The sequence below is a fragment of the Falco punctatus genome, assembly GCF_963210335.1.
Source record: "Falco punctatus genome assembly, chromosome: 2".
Classification (NCBI taxonomy): domain Eukaryota; kingdom Metazoa; phylum Chordata; class Aves; order Falconiformes; family Falconidae; genus Falco; species Falco punctatus.
This window is the reverse complement of record NC_137581.1, coordinates 62,640,282-62,658,561: the sequence shown is the minus strand read 5'-3', so window position 1 is coordinate 62,658,561 and position 18,280 is coordinate 62,640,282. Positions and strand designations below refer to the sequence as shown.

The 18,280-nt window shown below is 36.3% G+C and overlaps 1 protein-coding gene across 4 annotated transcripts in view; it reads right to left on the bottom strand.

The window, feature by feature from the left end:
* MYO16 (myosin XVI) overlaps positions 1–18,280 on the bottom strand; it is a 452,710-nt gene that overhangs the window by 104,068 nt on the left and 330,362 nt on the right. For all 4 annotated transcript variants that reach the window (XM_080377718.1, XM_080377716.1, XM_080377717.1 and 1 more), the window contains 2 exons: positions 17,821–17,962; positions 9,246–9,318 (listed from right to left, as the gene is read on the bottom strand). In XM_080377718.1, the coding sequence (XP_080233844.1) occupies positions 9,246–9,318; positions 17,821–17,962 (215 nt within the window). The remainder of the gene's footprint in view (positions 1–9,245; positions 9,319–17,820; positions 17,963–18,280) is intronic.

The following is an 18,280-nucleotide window of genomic DNA, read 5'->3' as shown; positions in this document are numbered from 1 at the left end:
AAAATAACTACATATTTGGTTAAGATTCTGACTGTAGTTAGTTCAAAATTTACAAGGACATTAAAACTCTGCTTCCACATACAATGTCACTGAAGTCTAAAGCAGTGTCTGAATAACTCACTGTGTTTTGCCCAAATATATGTTATAAAACATCTAGGGACATTTTATTAGTTGATTCTCTCCATTTTATTGATATTGTAAGGGAAGGCCGGCAAGTTCAAAGTTTGAAAAGATAAATAATATAAAAGCCTCTCAAATATTTTCTTTGATTGTCTTATAAGAGGTGTAGTGCCACTTTTGCAAAATAAATAGTTTAATAGGAATCTGATTTTCAATTAAAAACAGGTGGGAGTTGTATCAGTTTCTTTTGGGACCTTTTGCATTTTATTCAAAGCTCACAATCTGCAAAAAAATAAATATTTAATAACTTTGTGGAAAACATGTTTTTAGTGTTTTATTTATGTTAAAGTGGAAATTCTAATGGAAAATTCTAAAACGTCCTCAAAACGGTACTGTCACTAACAAATTAACAAAGCAGAAACTCCTAAAAGGGTGGAAGAACCCTTTATATAAGGAATGATGCAAGGTATGCTTGCATGCAGTCTCTTTTCAGGCTAAACTAGTCACATATTTTTTTTGGCATAAACTATATCTTCAATGAATAAAGTGTGTAAAAGCAATTCCACCTGTAAGCCACATTAAAAAATATGAAATATTTAGAGCAATCCTATAATTACATGGCTTAACATCCAGATGAGGGAAAAGAACCCAAGTGATGTGTAATAGTTGCCTGAATTTTCCATTAATGCCTCATGCTAGCACAGTCAACTTGCAGTTGCTATACAATGAAATAGTCTAGTGTGAATAACAGTAAGAAGAAACAAAACAAAACCCCATTTTATAACCAAATGTCTGTTATTAACTGCCTTTACCAATGCATGATAATGCAGACAAAAGACAGCCTCTAATAAACCCACTAGTTTTTTTAAAGTGGGATTTCTAAAGATTCAGATTGTTATCTCATTTTATTTACAATGAAACTATAAAATTGACTTACACTACCTACTTATTTTATGGAAAAAGACAGCTTTTTAAATTTTGTGGCAGGCAAAATATTCTTCACTGATCACTTTTCAAATTCTAATCCTAATTACAAAATCCTTTCAGAATGTTATTTTCATAACATTATTTTAGAAGGCAACATACCCTTACAAGCTTATACTTCATAGGATATGTAAAGCTTTAAAATGATGCATGCTGCATATATCTTTATTTGCAAATGAGTTATTTAAAGAACCATGTCCTTTCACTTTACATAGGTATATTTTACCATAAGAAATGTTGACAAAATCACTATCAACTCAAGCTTACTTTTTATCCTGTGCCAATCTCCTAAAATACGTAAAACCAATAAATGTACTTGAGGACCTGACTGCGCAGCAAAAGTATTAAACTACATAATTTGAGCCAAAGGGCAAGACTGTCTTAGCCATATCTTGATAAGATCTGACAAATACCATTGGTTTTAACTGCCAGAAGTAAAAGGCATAATATTTTGTTAAAATATTCATACAGAACTTGCTGGATAGGTACAGAAAAAAACCCCCACACATAAATTCTAGTGATCAGTATATTACGGCATGCATTGGTGTGCTTTTTAGTAACATAAGCAATACTGTCATTCAGATTGGCAGACTTGTCATAGTGACAGTAAGGTTCTGCAAACCAGACCAAAAAGTAAGCTCAAGTGCTTATACAAACTGCAAGCTTGACCAAAGCTGCTGTCTCTAGCAATGATTGTAACAGCCTTGCAGAATGAGAACCAGGAGACCAGCCAGAGACTGCTGAAAAGCAAGACATTCTGATCATATGTTTCTCCATTTCAGTGTTTTATAGAACTTGCTGGAAAAAGGTAATAAAATGAATATTTGAAATTAAAAGTTCGACACAGGTTGACATAATAATTAAAACAGCTGAAATATAGAAATCAGATGAAAATGAAGTAAACTAGCTTTGCTAACCAAACTTCTTTTGCTCTATGTCATATGAAGTATTATATAAAACAATGACATTTTCTTCCAAAGATACGAAAAGTTCAGAAAACTACATGTTTTAAACACATATTTCATTGCACCCATGAAAATTAGATGGAAATATAGTACTAGCAGCAAAAGAAAACACAATGATTTTTCTACCTAAAACAAATGTTGTGGGAGAACCTTTGAATGTGGTATGTTTGCTTTATCTGGCAGCATTACTCAACGTTACCTATGGTACTTGTTAAACTGTTCTTTACATGCCTCTTTTTGACTCCACTGTATGCCTCTTTTTAAGAAATCCTCCTTTTTACCTGTCTTTCTTTCTAATCCTAGCTTACTACCATGTCTCAGTGAAAACAAATACACCATTTCTCCAAGTCTTCATTAAAAAGTACTTCCAGATTATTATTATTAAAAAAAAAAAATCTTGTTCAAGTATTTAAGCAAAGAACTTGCAGTATTATCTAAATTGTAGAATTTGGAAAATAATATAGTGGCATTCAGTAAAAGCAATAAGTATTCATCACATTAAATAGTGTTAGCTTGAACTCTCTTCTTTTACTGCATTTGACCAGTTAGTACTATTAAGTACACTCCAAATCCAAATTTAGGGAGAAGACCAAAATTGTGGCATACTCCAAAGACAGAAAAGCATCTATGACTAATGAAATTTTCTTGCTCCTCACTTTATACAAATAACTACTTGAAAAGGCATAGCCAAAAAAAAAAAAAAGGGGGGATTTATGAAAAGAAAACTTGGTGACAGTCAATCAGTAAGGGAACGATGGATGCAAACACCCTTTGTAAAACTCATTTACATCCTTTGGTCATGCAGAAGCATTAGCTCTCTCAAGAGATGTGTGTTCAGAGCATGGAGTAAAGCTTGCAGCTGTCATATCAACACATCTATCAGACTGTATGTGTATGAGCCAGGATGATGAAGCTACAATACCAAGTTTAATTTGCAAGGATGTGCATTTCTCAGACTTGTAATTCTAAGATAACGGAAGGCAGAATCATCTTCTATTTACTGAAGTTGGACTCAGAAAGTATTTTTAAACCTAAGCCTGATAATCAGTTATTTTTCAGAAGTGTCTTGATGACTGTTCCCCCTTGTATCTGGTATCCTAACATTTCCACATCCTTTTCTTAATGTAGAGTAGCAATCAGAATATTTTAATGAATATATTTAATGCATTCATTACAATAATGTAATGTATTTAATAAGGAATTCTATTTCTTCCTTAGCCATTTAGGGACAATATGATCTAATACAGATTCCTTGTTCTCCTTGCAGCTCCAACACAAACTCAAACATAGTCCTTCTGCCTTTCCATCAGAAGAACTTTATTTCACTGGGAATTCATGTCATCTCTGAGGTCAGTTGCCATTAGCTGATCTGTGTTCCTCAAATAAAGTAAAACAGTATGGGTAGCTGCCACCTGAAAATCCTTTTGCAAAGAAAGGTCTGAAAAACTTCTCCAAAAGGGACACAATTTCAGTAATGGCATAGTCCCCCACCTGAATTTGTACATATAGAAGTATTAAACAAACAAGCAAACAAACATGGTAACAGCAATCTCTCCTTAAAAGAATTTGGAATTAAAGACACTGAAATAGTTCTGAATTATTTTTTCTCTCATACTACTGGCCCGCAAGTACTGTAGGACAAAAAAGGGTGTTGCTGTGGAGAAGTAAAATATCAATTGATAAAGATCCTTGCACAGCATTTCACCAATCAATCACAAACTGAATCTAGCTGGGAATCTCAATTTTAGGGAAATTACTTCATCTTTGGCCACAAAGTGACCACCATAAAAAATAAAGAAAAAATAAACATTTATTGTCAGGTACACAATTAACCAATTTTAAAAGTGAGTAACATTGGTTTTCCAGTGGCTGACTGGAACACTGGACAGACAACAGTGTCCTGAACAACTGGAAAAAAATGTGTGCAGACTGGAAAAAAAACCAAAGAGACTGAGAGGGAACAGGGGTACACCATGACAAAAGGCAGGCAGAGCATAAAATCCATAGGAACTGTGTTGAGGAACAAAATAAAACACAGTATCACCAAGCCCCTGAGGACAGGAATAGGCTTTCACAGCTCCACTCAGCCTTTCCTGGGACCCCCACCCCCACCTTGCCCGTGGTCCCAGTCCCAGGCAACACCATGGCGGTGCCAGTTTCCAGCCCTGTCTCCAGCTGCTCCTGACAGGACCCCAGCCCCAGCTTGCTGCTTGCCATGGCAGGGCTGCTGATGGACGCCGTTACCGGCCCTGGCTCTGCCCACCGTGCTCAGGCCCTGCTGGATGGTGCCCATCAGGGAGGGCATGGCCAGCTTTGGGATCCTCCTCATGCCCAGCTCCCTGATGCCAGGGATCAGCTGGCTGTCGCTGCTCTGCAACAAGGATATTAACACCTTCCCGTGCATGGAGGCTAGCAAAACTCTGACTTAAAAATATGATGTTATTTTAACTTGTTAAAGGCTGAATTAAGATAGTAAAGCACTGTCCCTCATCCTATGGGGAATAAGGAATGCCCCAGCACTAGGAACTGCAGTGGGAGGTTCTGCATTCAAGTCCCTATGTAGTATCAGAGCTCAGCATGCACCAGCAGCTGCCTGCTCCACAGGCTAGTGCAGAGGCAAGCAGGACCATCATTCTATCCTCTGGACAGCCAAAACCAAAGAAGGCTGATTTCTTCTGCACAAAATAAAATATTGGATTACTCCTTCAGACTGTCCGAATGTAAAAACTGGAGTGCATGACCGTCTGCTAACACTGAGACTGCAATGACCACAGAAAAGTTAAATCATGTAACTTCTATCCAGTCATATTCATCCGTCTACAGAATGGGCAACATGAGCTTACATCTGGATAGCAAGGAGCGGTCTAATGGCTGAGGCAATGCGATTTAATAGAAAATAATCTGTTACACTCTTTTGGCTAGGAAAGGTCACATGACAAAAGTAAATGAAGTCTCAGCAGGGTTAACTAAAGAAATAACATGCTGAAAAGTTAAAACCTACCACACCTAACAATAAACTTAGGTGAAAATTCCTGTGAACACAGCTGGGTTTTACAGGCTCTTCTGCTTCACCATGGTGACTCTGAAGTCCTGAGTGGGGCAGGCAATGCTCTGTGCTCTCGGAGCCAGCTGGCTCCTGTCAGGAGAGATGCACTGCACAGAGCTGCTGCAGGAGCCATGCCTCTCCCAGCGCTCTACTGCATCACACAGATAGTGCGCACATACTTCAATGGGTGTAGAGCTGAACGGGACTCAAGAGACACTTGACTGTTTCAGTGACCCACAGTCCTAATTCAGATATATCACTGGTATTTCCTATAAAAAAGGAGGAGATTATATATATACTTTCTCCTGCAAAACTTAAGAGGTCTACAGGGGCAATGTGCCATGCAAGAGCTAAACAAGTTGTTTAGCAAGAGCTAAATATTTTTTCAGCTTACCACCTGAATTTGACATCAGAGAGAAAACACTACTAGAGTCCATTTTATTTAGCTGCATTCTTGCTCTTTGTGATACTTTCACAATTACAGACCTCCACTTCTGCTGAAAGACCTGACTGAAGAAAAGCTACTTTTGCTACTCCAAGGTTTGGTTCTTCTGCTGTAACAGTTTTCCTAAAAACAGCTTTAACAACCTTCCTTCCTGCCTATGTCGCTCGTTATGTTCATTGGCTATGAGTTCTTTCCGTTTGTGTGGCATGCTCTTGTGGTCAAAGAATATACTAGCATAAAGGTATAACGAAGATAGCAGCATTCCTTGATTGCAGTATTTGGAGTTGTGCTGTGAAGGAACCATGAATAAGACCTAACCAAGTTTTAAACTCTACTGGAAGAGAAGCAGAAGTTTTCTACTTTCAAAGGAGTGCAGATTAAACTGTAAACAAATATAGTCCCTCACAAACAAGAAAACCCGAGGAAACATTGAAAACTAACACTGAAAACTGCTATTGCTATTTTTGGTAGAGCACTCACATTTCCTGAAATGATCACAAAACAAAGGCTATTTCTGTACAGACTAGGACAGAGAAATCTGTGCTCACTTCTGACCATGTTCCAGTGTGGCAGTACACAAAGCTGTTCTGGCACACAGCAGGTATGCAGCTGCTCTAGGAAAATGCTGTTTCTGAGCTAATGACCACTACTAGGAAGTGACCGTAAATTGTAATTGGGGTGAGCTAGCAGTGTACTGTAGTCATTTACCGTGACTTAGCTGATGAGTACTAACTCACTGAGTCCTGGTAATTCAGAACCTTTCACTCTTCATTGAGCAAGGCTCCCTCAGACTGTGGCTTCTAAAAACACTGTACCCTGTCTTTCAGCTCTTAAACTTCACATCAGAAACCACAACTCCACTCAATGTCACTTATCCCATGTACTTATTTACCGTTATTTTCGATTTACATGTCCTATTTTTTCTAATATAAATTGAAAGTATTACACACATTCTATAAAATGAAGGCTTACCAACGCTCACCAAGTACAAGGAAAACCATACACTTACTTAAGGCTGCTTTTAACTTCTAATGTCTTCTTCTTTGTAATTGGCTATAAAAATTTTCTCCTTAGAAGCTGTCAGTCACATCACGCTGCCTGCAGAAGTTACCATACTTTTGGTGTAGACACAATTAACCTTACTTTTCTAGTTCTTTGACATCTATTGTCCTATGCATTGTTCGTGAACCATTCCTAGACCAGTTCTTGGTTTGCTGTTGACATTTCAATCCCCTAATGCCTTGTCATTCCAACAGACTGCACTGAGCAAGTTATTCTACCTAGTTTATCCAGCTCTCTCTTCCTGAACCATCCTCAAACACAGTCTATTAAACTGAATTGCTTAAATTGACATGTGATTTAGTATCATATTGCTTTCTTAATTATGGTATTAAACTGTCTATCCACTGACCTGATTTGAAGTACCAGAAAGATTCACACAGAAGCTTGGAAAGTCCCCAGATTTGGGCAATCAGGTTTTAATCTTTCTTGAAAACAGTTGTAATTTTTTTTTTTCAAGAAAGCAAGCAAACAGATATTGGAAAGAACACCTTGTCTTACACTGATTTGAAGCAAAAGGTTAATTTTCCCCACATTACTTTTGTGATGCCATCTTAAATAAATGTGAAGAAAAAGTAATTTTTATGGCTTCTCCACTGTTTGGCTGTAACATTTAATGTTAATGTTCCGCAGTCACAGGGCTTGACACTGGGCATGTTTGCAGACATGATGCAATGTTTTGCACAAGGACCCTATCTGGGCTAACAAGCCTGTTTATCATCAGGGTTAATGAGCCCAGGCAGAATACTGAGCTAGGCTAGACTACTAGACAGCTTGAGCTTTTGAGTGCAGGCTGTTTTGTGTGTGTCTGCATGATTACACTGTGCCATGTGGAGATACAAACCGCTTCTGTTTATTGATACCGCAACCCATCACTTCAGGAATCAGATGTGTTTATCACATTACAGAGTTCATATAAAAATGATTATTTTTATTTGTGATTCCTTCACCTTTATTCTGCCTTTTCAGGAATGCAGTTCAGTATTTTCTGAGGTAATGACTCAGGGTATTACTCAATATTAGTCAACAAAATGCATGCAGTCCAGGTGGAGGGACAGTTAAGTGTATCTTGAAATATATTTATTTAGAAAAAATAAAATAAAAATGCAAAATACACTTTGAAATTATCATGTTTGCTGTGCAGAAATCATAAAATAAGCTACTTTTTACTCCTTTTTCTTGAAGTCTCATATTTTCTCTTCATGCATTCTCTGCAGTCGCTGAGCTGAAAATTACTTACTCCAGAAACTGGAATTTGTGGTATTTAATTATGTCAGTTGCAGAACTTATATGAGTTTTATGACAAAAAACAATGCAGAACAGAATCAAAGGAAAATAACCAGTAAGTCACAAGATACACCCCGCTCTTTTGAGAGGCATTTAAAATGCATAGAATATTTTATCCTTATTAATCAGTAGGTTTTATAGATTTTTTTTGCATATATTCAGTCTGTTAACATGTTTTTTCTTTTTCACTTGTTATTTCCTCCCCAAAGTAGACATTCACACTGAGTAAATGACTGTGAATACTGGCACACATTAATAGTCCTTAATCCAGCGAAAGTTTGAGCAAGGTAGAACTGTAACAGCACAAGGTTTTGTGAGGGGAAATGGATTGTGTTTTATTGCATTCTTATGTGCTCTTTTGAAGTAAGAGGTAAGCTCATCCTGTTTGTGCTTTCAAACATTTGCAAATTGGGTAGTGATGTAAACATGCTACACAAAGTGAACTAATGTGGCTCTATGACTTCTATTTCACTGGAAAGCTGAGCCATAAAACAATGGGTTGACTGGGATGAAGGGGCCAATTTTGATTCAAACAATAACATGTTCTTTGTTGTTGCCGATGCCATCTCTATTCTTTTCTATGCTTTGATTTTCTGTTCTATGCTTTGATTTTCTTCTGCTGCATTACAGATTGAATGAACAACTGAACAATAACTTAGACATCTCTTTCAGCACATTGTGTAGAGTTGCTAAGGCTTTCTGAAACACATAATTCACAAGAGCTTTGGTGTTCAGAGACTAATGTTGGAGGCGGGCAAAGAGTTCCGTAATTTTCAAGAAAAGTTTGATACTTAAATGGACTTTTAAGCATTCAGAGAGCTAAAGTTTAAATTATTTTCCACAGAATTGGAATTTTTTTAATTGAATTTTTTTAAAAGTCACATGTTATAAAGTCACACAGAGGTGAATCTGCCAGTAATGAAACTTAGCATAATGTAGGATTTTTGTTCTATTTTTGCTCCAAGGCATCCAAAGACCTTTTGATCTTTCTTCCAATCCAGTGTATTGTCCTCCTACTCACCGAACTAGTTGAAGTATCTCTTCCACAAACATAAAAACAGACAACACAAAGTATTTTCCTCAGATTGTCTTTAAGTGCTGAGACTACCCCTCTTCCAAATTATTATGGTAGGTGTTTACTAGATTCTTTCAAAATGATTAATAACTACATAGCCTGTGTCTTTAATTCACACCCATATAGGCAGAATGGGGAAAAAAAAATAAGAGCAAATTTTCACCTCCATGTATATTTATATTCTGAGCAAAACACTTGTTTTGTCTAAAACCTTAATAGAAGAATTATCATTAACAGTAAATTCAGCAAAACTTAGTCACTTACCTGTTCAAAAGTATTCTTTTGAAATTCTTCAAATCCAAAAATATCTAGTACTCCAATTTCAAATACGTGGTCACTGGGGAAAAAAAGATTTTACAGTTAATAAAAATTCAAGCAAGTGAATAATCTAACTTGTTTCTGACAAAATAATTCTGTTCAAGGACAAAAGCAGGCTGTATTTCAAAAACATGGCATGAAATTCACAAGCAGACCATGTATACAACAAAAGCAAAATTCTACCCACCAACCCGGTTATATCAAACATAAATAAAAAAGCAGGCTTCAAGACTGTTTTAGCAGCCACTTTAAAAACGAAATTTGTAAGAGAAGGAAACGATCTTAGCTTCTTTAAAGTCCAGTTTCTAAAGGTAAAGGTAGGTGTCTATTCACTCAGATGAGGGATAGCCATTTAGGGGAGGCATCAAAATTGCTTAGCTGACCCCAGTTACCCCCTCCAGTTTACATTTGTTTGACAGCCAGAACTGCTCCCACTAAATGTACTTCAAGGGAAATGTGTTAAGCCAAAGTCCTCTCTGTGCCAGCATGAAGCAGAGGCCATGAGCTCAGGCTGCACAAGAGGTTACATCTCTCAGGGGAAAGAACACTCAGGATTTGGCCATGAAGAAGACTGATGTTTCTTCTCTGTATACACAAAAGAATACTTGTTGCCAGTGCATCTATTTTGTCATGTGCCACTGTCTGCATTCAGGGAAGGGCTTTTATTTTGACCCAGTGGAGGGATTAGGGCAGGGCAGTCACCTAGGATTTGGACAGTAGAAATTGGAAAGAGACAGAGGTGTTTTTATGCTGTATTTACTTGGGACTGTTGTTGTAACCCTGGTCTGGAGAAGAAACTAAGCTCAATACCAGGAGAAAAATTAATGTCTTGGGATACCCTGCTGCCTGCTTTGGAAAGATTTGAGAAATATGAAATAGGAAGGGTCTGGGCTCACTGAGGCTGAGTTTTTCTTTATTTTCTTCATGGTATTATTAGACAGAGAACATAAAAAGAGGATTGCGGTCAAAAATTTGTTGTAGTTTGCCTATGTGAATGCAGTGAGACTTTCTCCAGAGTGAAATGATCTGCCAGCAGAATGAGAGACTGCACTACAGCCAACAGCTCTCTGGAACAGGAAAAATCACCAAAGGTAATATCATGCAGCTTTCTGAGAAAAGAGATGGACACTTTCTAAAGCAGATGATTTTTCCTTTCCCTTTGCTAACATAATTTGTCAATGTATGGGTTTATATGCATTAAAAATAATAACACAGCCTGCTGTTTCTAAAATCTACTTTTCCTTCCACAATTTTCTTCCATGTCCTTTGTTTCTTCTATGTCTAAATCTATGTGCATATCCAGATATAGACATAAAGGGGAAAAATGTGATCCACTGTTGAAGTACTTTAGTATAGTTCTATTACAGTCATTGTAAACACTACCATTTAATTAGGGGATGCTCCAGCCCTGAAAATAAATTCCTATTATAATAAACAAAAGAAAAAGTAAAAACATAAAATAATTGGGTACTGCAAAACAAGCTAGAAAAACCAAAATCCTCAGGGAAAAGCACAGCCTTCTTCAGAAGTGATACCCAAGAAGTTTGTCTTCATTTCTAAGGCATACTAGTTCAATGCACTACTGATTGTCACAAGACTGGCTGTGTGTGTAAATGTCAGACATAGAAAGTTGCATAATAAATCTAGTCTAAAATGACTTCGCTGGGCAGAGGAGGTTATCATGAGGTTGATTAGCCTCCAAGGGAATTTCTACAAGAAGCATAAAGATATATCACCACCTCCATCACTAGCAATGAGTGCAATTTAAGTTGTGTTTTAAAATGTAAGCCTCATTCCCAAGTGTTCCTGATTAGACATGGGTGCACATTGCTTGTCACAATGTGTTTTCAACAAACCCAGTCCATTTCTATAAAGAAGAATTAGACATTTTAAAAATAAACTACCTCAGAATAATACTGAAAAGCCAGAATTATTATGTTATTTAACTTAAATTTTGGAAAAAAATAGTTTGAAAGTTCAGAATACTTAATAAATTTTCATTCTTATTTTTTGTCACTTATCTAGAGCCTTCCTTATAGGAAGGCAAAACATGAACCACTACATAATATTGCATAGCATCTGAAATATTACATTATATTTCACAGTTATTGAGAGCAACTTAACATGGACTGAAGAGCTTATCAGATTCAATTAATAGATTTGAGGCTGTATTGCTTACATTCCAGTTGAGTGCCATGATTTATTTTGTCAAATTGGTGTCTCTTACTTTTTCAAGGAATATATAAATATTTGTATAAGGAAAGGACCAAACCAAACTAATGTAATGAATTATTACAAATAGGCAAAACAGGAACATGGTCCTAGTTTCTAAAACTCCAGGTAAAAGCCTTAGCAGCCAGCCTATTGACTACACCAAATAACATTCCTTATCAAAACTGTGGTATTTCGAAGAAATATCTTGATTTACTGGAGATTCACTTCTTGAGAGGAAAACATGTCACCCCAAACTTTTTTATGAATTCCACTTGATAATCTTAGTCTTGTACTATTAGATGATGCACACACTACATGAAAAGAGTTGAAGATTTTACATAATTAGTATCTCACCTACAGGGCAAGTATAACAGAACAAGGCTCTGTATCCTCTACAATAATGACAATTTATTACTACATTATGGCATTTATTTGCAAAATCTCACCCACCACGATCGTAACCTTCTGTATTAAAATATTGCTTCGGTTTTGAAAATTAAATAGGAACTGACAGCACATCAAAATTACAAGCATTGTTTTATATATGACTACAGATTATTTTGCGTTGGTTTTTGCTTTCTTCTTGTCTTCCTCTGTTTTATTTCACTTTTCTTCTCAGAGGAAGGGTCCATATATATTTGTGTTGGCCAGCTGTCAATCATATTAATTCCAGCAAAATTACTTTCCTTAATCATAGCAGAGAACCCCAAGGCAAAATATAGCATGAATGATCCCATGTTTACCAATGAAAGGGCATGTTACCAGTGTCTAAAGCAACAAACATTAGAAAAGAGTACTTCTTGTTCTGAAAAATCCCCTTATTTTACTTTATTCTTTCATGGTTACTAAACATCACTGACACTTTTCCTCATGATGTTTCCGATACTCAATATCTTATAGTTTCAGCTATAGTTTTAGTGGTGACTGAGACTTTGATTTCAAGTTTGACATTTCCTAGCATAGAATTAGAAAAACAACGATTTGCCAATATTCAAAAACCATTTTTATCTCTTAGACTAGTACATAGCTGTGAATAGTTAAAACCAGGCATAGATGTTAACCACAACTCATTGATTTCTGTGATTTACAAAACAGCATTTAGCATTTCAAGTGGTAATATTTTATAATGTCTCCAGTTTTGCCTTTTTCTCAGAATGACATCTCTGTAAGGAGGTCCTTATAGACTAGAAATACTTCTTGATCTTGTAGACTATAAACAAGTGTGTTATAAAGAAACGACATAAAAATTCTTGGCAACTCCTAAAAACAATACACATATAGAAGACATCCTGTCTGATGATCTACTGTCTTGGCTGACATCCTGCCATTCATCAAGAGATGCTCCATCCATTAGCCATTCCTGGCAAGGTGAACAGAATTTTCTTTACAATACTTGTGTCCCATTCTTCAGAAAGGATGTTATTTGATCTTTTTTTTTTTTTTTTTTCATCCCAGATGGTTTTCAGCTCCAAAATCCATAGGGTCCATAGACATGTTTTGTAGTCTGCCTACATAAAGCCGTGAAATGAACCTGTTGAGGCAGGATCATCTAACATGCCTTTTCATCTATCCCAGATAAAACGTTTCTTGCTCTTCCTCCAACTTCTGCCAGTAACCAGGAAGGAAGCCAGTAGGCTTATGTCTGATCTGGATAAACTAGAAGTGATACTGTATAATGAGGAAATATTTCTAGGATTAGATGAAGTATGTAACCTAGCCTTCAAATGAGGACCCTCAGAATCCTAATTAAGACTCCCTCAGTTCTCCCAGGGGACAGATTACACCTGTTGTCATAAATAATGGTTCTTGATGCGAACAGGCTGAATGCTACCAGTTGGAAATGGTTTTCATCTCAAACAATTACTAAAACAAACCAATTTATGATAATTTTTCTGATTTTTTTCTGAGATTTTTTTTAAGTTTCTGAGATTTTTGCTGAGAGTTAGTGTTACTGCCACATCTATCAGTCAGCTTGCTCAACGACTGTAATTTTCCTTTTAATATTACCTTACCCAGGTGTGAGTGGTACAGACAGAGACAGTGGCTGGTCACAGAGGAAAGAAACATTAGCTCTGTATCGGACAAACATTTCTTTGAGTGACTTGAGAGGTATGGTAAGAAGGGAGAAATATGTTTGCTAATAGACTCAAACTCTGAGCCCTCTCATCAGTAGCACATATCTTCTCCAGCTCTTTGAAGAAAAAATTGTTCTATGCTTTAAAAAATTGTATTGTTTGTTTAATAAAACGTTGGAAATGATGTAGACTGAAGCAGAACTCAAAATATGATATTATGCACCATATTGTATTGGATGCTTTGTATTGTTTGTCTGTTTTACAGATATCCCTATCTTCACATACAGAAACAATTCTCATTATGCTGTGGGTTCATGTTCTGAACAGGAACTCTCTTTTTGTCTTTCTTGCCATCTCAGCACCCTTCTACTGCATTCAAGAATAGATAAATAACTGTTTTAGTTCATCTCTGATTTTTTTCCTAGGCTAGGAACATTTCTATTTTAGAATATCTCATTCTGTAAACTGGATGATGTGTATTAAGAAGTCTGTAAATGAGACTCTGGAGATCTTTCTTTTGCTCAAATAAGTGTTGCCACTGATACTTTTTGGCAATATTTGAAATCTGCTGGAAATAAGATTACACAGTCAGAATACACAGGCTTTCAGAAAATACCTTTTTAGAAATATTCTACATGCTTAGTTTGAAACAGAAATCTATGGTTGACCTGGTGATAGCAGAAGGTATAACTGAATGCTAGCTTTCTTTGATTTTCTGCAATACAGCAGGCATATTGGCATGAGCCCCATCTTCAGGCCACGTATGAGAAAGACTTTGCTAACTAGCTGATAAACCATCATGCCTTCTACTTACTAGCAAGTAGGGAAAGCAATATCAAGATTTTTTCAAGCACATATACCTAATTAGCTTGTTTTCCATCAGAAAAGACAAACAAGATTTCACAGGCATTCTTCAATCTCCATAAATATAAAGTCCTCTTGCAGAATGAGTGAGGAGTTCATAAAACATCATCTTAAGACATTTTATTACCAAGCTTTGAATCATGAGAGCCAACGTTGGCCATGTGGAATCAAGTACCTTGAAATGCCACATTTAGGCAAAATAAACGCTCAAGTCTCTTTTATCTACAAAACTGAAAATGAGCATACGCCTTTGAATGGGAGTTAAACAGTAGTAAACTTTGAAGAGTTAAGAGTCTTGGGAAGAAGTTCACCTAGACGATTTTTATAATAAAAAAATCAGTAGAATAGGAAATCATTATAGAAATGAGTGAATATAAATATTAATAATTTTTTAAAAAAGAATTATAAGCGCCTGTGAGAAGTTGTAATACCTTGCTTCTAATCCCATTCTAGAGGCCAATTACAGAAAAGCAGTTTCTCCCCAGTGAATTTCTTTGAAACATATCAAGATGAATAAAGTAATAAACCTCAAAGTACCTTGCAACCAGTCCAAACTAGCATCCATGCTAAAGATTTACTTCTAACTAGAGAAAATCATAAGTAACTTTTTACGAAGGAGAACATTACAGAAGGTATCTCACTAAACACTGTCATTAAAACTTTTGCTTTATATTTATTGGATGGTATTATAAAGTAATGAATTTATTGGACTCTGGCAACACTTTTACCCCTTATACTTTATATCGCTAGAGCTTGGTCTTTGCAGCTGTACATAGAATCATCTCCCCTTCCCTTAGATCTAATGGTAATCATCACTTTTATTTTGCCTGAAACCAGTCACAAGCTATTTCGTGGTAAATATAAATCAGTATTAATGACCAAAATTGAAGAGCTTCACCATAAAAGTTAAACTCAGGTACCTAGTTTCATCACAAATGCCAAGATCAAATGTTTCTTTTAGAGTTACTAAGCCAATAAATCTAATTTTATTGCTTCATAAATTCTTACTGAAGTGGAATGGAAGTACAGTTAAGCTACCTCACAACAAAAAAGAACTGAGTTAGAAACCTTATTCCAGATTTCTGATGAAAGCTTCCTCTCATCTGATGGATAGTAACTGTGTATGTTTCCGAATGGGGAGTGAAGTGTGACCTGAAATGTATCACCCTTATTTAGTCATATTAGATAATGTCTTTGGTGGATATTTATGCAGAGGTTTATTAAAACTGCACCAAACTGGAGATATAATCCTGCTAATTGAGAGAATTGCTCAGATGTATATGAAGTAAATCTGAACCACAAATCACAGATTGATGAAATGACTTGCATTAATCCAGCTTGCATCTTGAACTGTACTGTGCTTTGATTTCCTACTACAGGTTGCACAGCGTGATTGGGCTGAACCAAAAAAAAGCTGGGGATGGGGGAAGTATTTTCTTATCTTAAGCTGGTTAACTCAATTGAGGTTGAAATATCAAAGACGGTCAACTTAATTTTCACCCAAAATAAGCTATTTTCCTTCAAGTTTGGAAGGGGACCAGAGGCTGAATTTGGCCTGCTAAAATTTAACATGCCTTGTCAGCACTGCCAGTAAGTCCTGAGTTGGTTAACTTCCTTCAGCCAGCCTAAATGAAAAACTCCTCTCTTTCAAACAAAGGTATAATACAAAACTATTGCAAATTCCTCATTTCTGACAACATCAAACAGTTCTCCTGTGTTAGCTAGGACTTAGAACATCACATAGTTTTCAAGGTACCACACAGGTAGAAATAGTTTCACTGAGAAGTATTTCCACAAGGTAGAAGTCTCCTCAGGCACATATGATTGCACTAAAGGAGACTAGAAGATAAACAATATACAAACAGCTTTGACTTTCAATATTTGAAGATCTGATAATACCTAGAAATTATAGGTTCACATTACTAAACAACAGAGATATACAACACCCTATTCTGAAAGACTGTGAGATACCAAATTTCAAAACTACAAAATGATACATTAAAAAATTATTTCAAATAATTTTAATAGATTTTTAATATACTGATTCTGGATTTCTTCCTCAATGACCACTACAAATGAGCTCAGTGTAACTAGGAATACCTGAGCTGGATTGCTGTCACAGACATGCAGTGGGCTAAGCCCATGTACCGTAAGACCCAGGAATAAATGGGGAAGATTGGAATGTGACCACATGCCACTGTCATCCCTTGTTACAAACACAGAGTTTCAAATTAGGACATGGATTGGAAAGCTGCTGTAGCTTGGTTGTCCAGGTGCCTGTAATTTTAAGGGGCTGTCTGATCAGAAACAGACAAGTAAAACAATTCTGTGTTACCGGCAAACCTTCCCTTTGCCTCCAGCAGGAAGCTAAACACTCTGGTGGTGTATATATGACAGAAAGGTTTTATGTGCAGAAAGTTCTGAGTTACTGAGGCATGTAGCTTTTCCTGTTAGCTATGCCTATAGAAAAGAAATGTGATTTATTACTAATTGGTTTACAAACTGGATAGGAATAAAAATAAGATTGTGAAGTCATCAAATTTTAAAAAAAGGCACATAATAAATATTTGTCCTATGAAGCCAATGCAGATATGATATAAGGGAAAAATACTTACTCTTGTTTGAAAGTTTCCTATCTTTGTGGACTTCCATTTACCAATAATGCCAAGAAATCTTGTACTTAGTGTTCGTAAGAAAGCTTATCTGAGCATGTGAGATTTTGAACCTTGGTTAAATCACATGTTATGATCACCTAATTAGGTCTTCTGTCTTAGTTTGCTACTTTGATTATACTGAGAGTTGGTTTTGGTTTTATTTTTTGTTTGTTTCTTGACTGCTCCAGTGACATACATTAATTAGCATTCATTTTTTTCTAAGAAACCATACTAGATAGCCACAGCATTGAATTTAGCAAATGACAACCTACAGAGATCCAGAACATTCTTAGAACACTTGATTCAGTGAAGTTTAAATATTCATTTGAAGGCCTTTGAACAAAATTGTGTTTTTAATATCCTGTGCTAACGTCATAGTTTTGGAGAGAAAGAACAAGTGTCTTCTGCACTAAAAGAACATCAAGCAGCTTTTTGCTTGTTGAAAGACTTAGCTCATGCTGTATTGTCAGCTCTTAAAAGGCTACTAGTTCCAACCGCTGATCTGGCGTACCACATGAAGTACCATGTTCACAAGCAAATAAATAAACAAGTATGTTTAAGGAAATTACTTGAAGGAATGGCCAGTGATTTAAAGATCCAGGCATCACTGTAATGCTATCATAAAATGCTTTAAATGATGGAATGATGTTTCTTTTATAGATCTGGGTTTGAACAGATAATGGCACACCTAATAGTTTGTAATGGCACTCCTACCTGTCAGTCTCATCTTGATTTTGAAGGTAGCAGTTGATTGTGTTGACTAAAAAGCTGAATAAACGACCATATAGAGATTTTGCCAAGAGATCCCGGTAAAATTCTGCAATCTCTATAGTATGCCTCCGTACAATCATGTCTCCTAAGACAGAAAGCAGAAAATGGAGATGAAAGCATGTTGTAACTCTCGTCTTAAATAATTTCAGTTACAGTAAATTTAGTTACAGTTATTTCACCCTTGCCAAACCTATACATGGTATTAGTTTTTTTACTGAAGTGTCCAGAGAAAGATGAGAAGACTGCCAACACTTGCAAGATGTTCCGTTTGGAAACATGTACCTTTGCACTTTTTTCAATAGCAAAGGGTATGAGTACCACACAGAACTAGCATTTTACTGAAAAGAACTCTTTCAAAACTTCCTGCACCACCACCACCCCACCACCCCGCCCATGACACTCC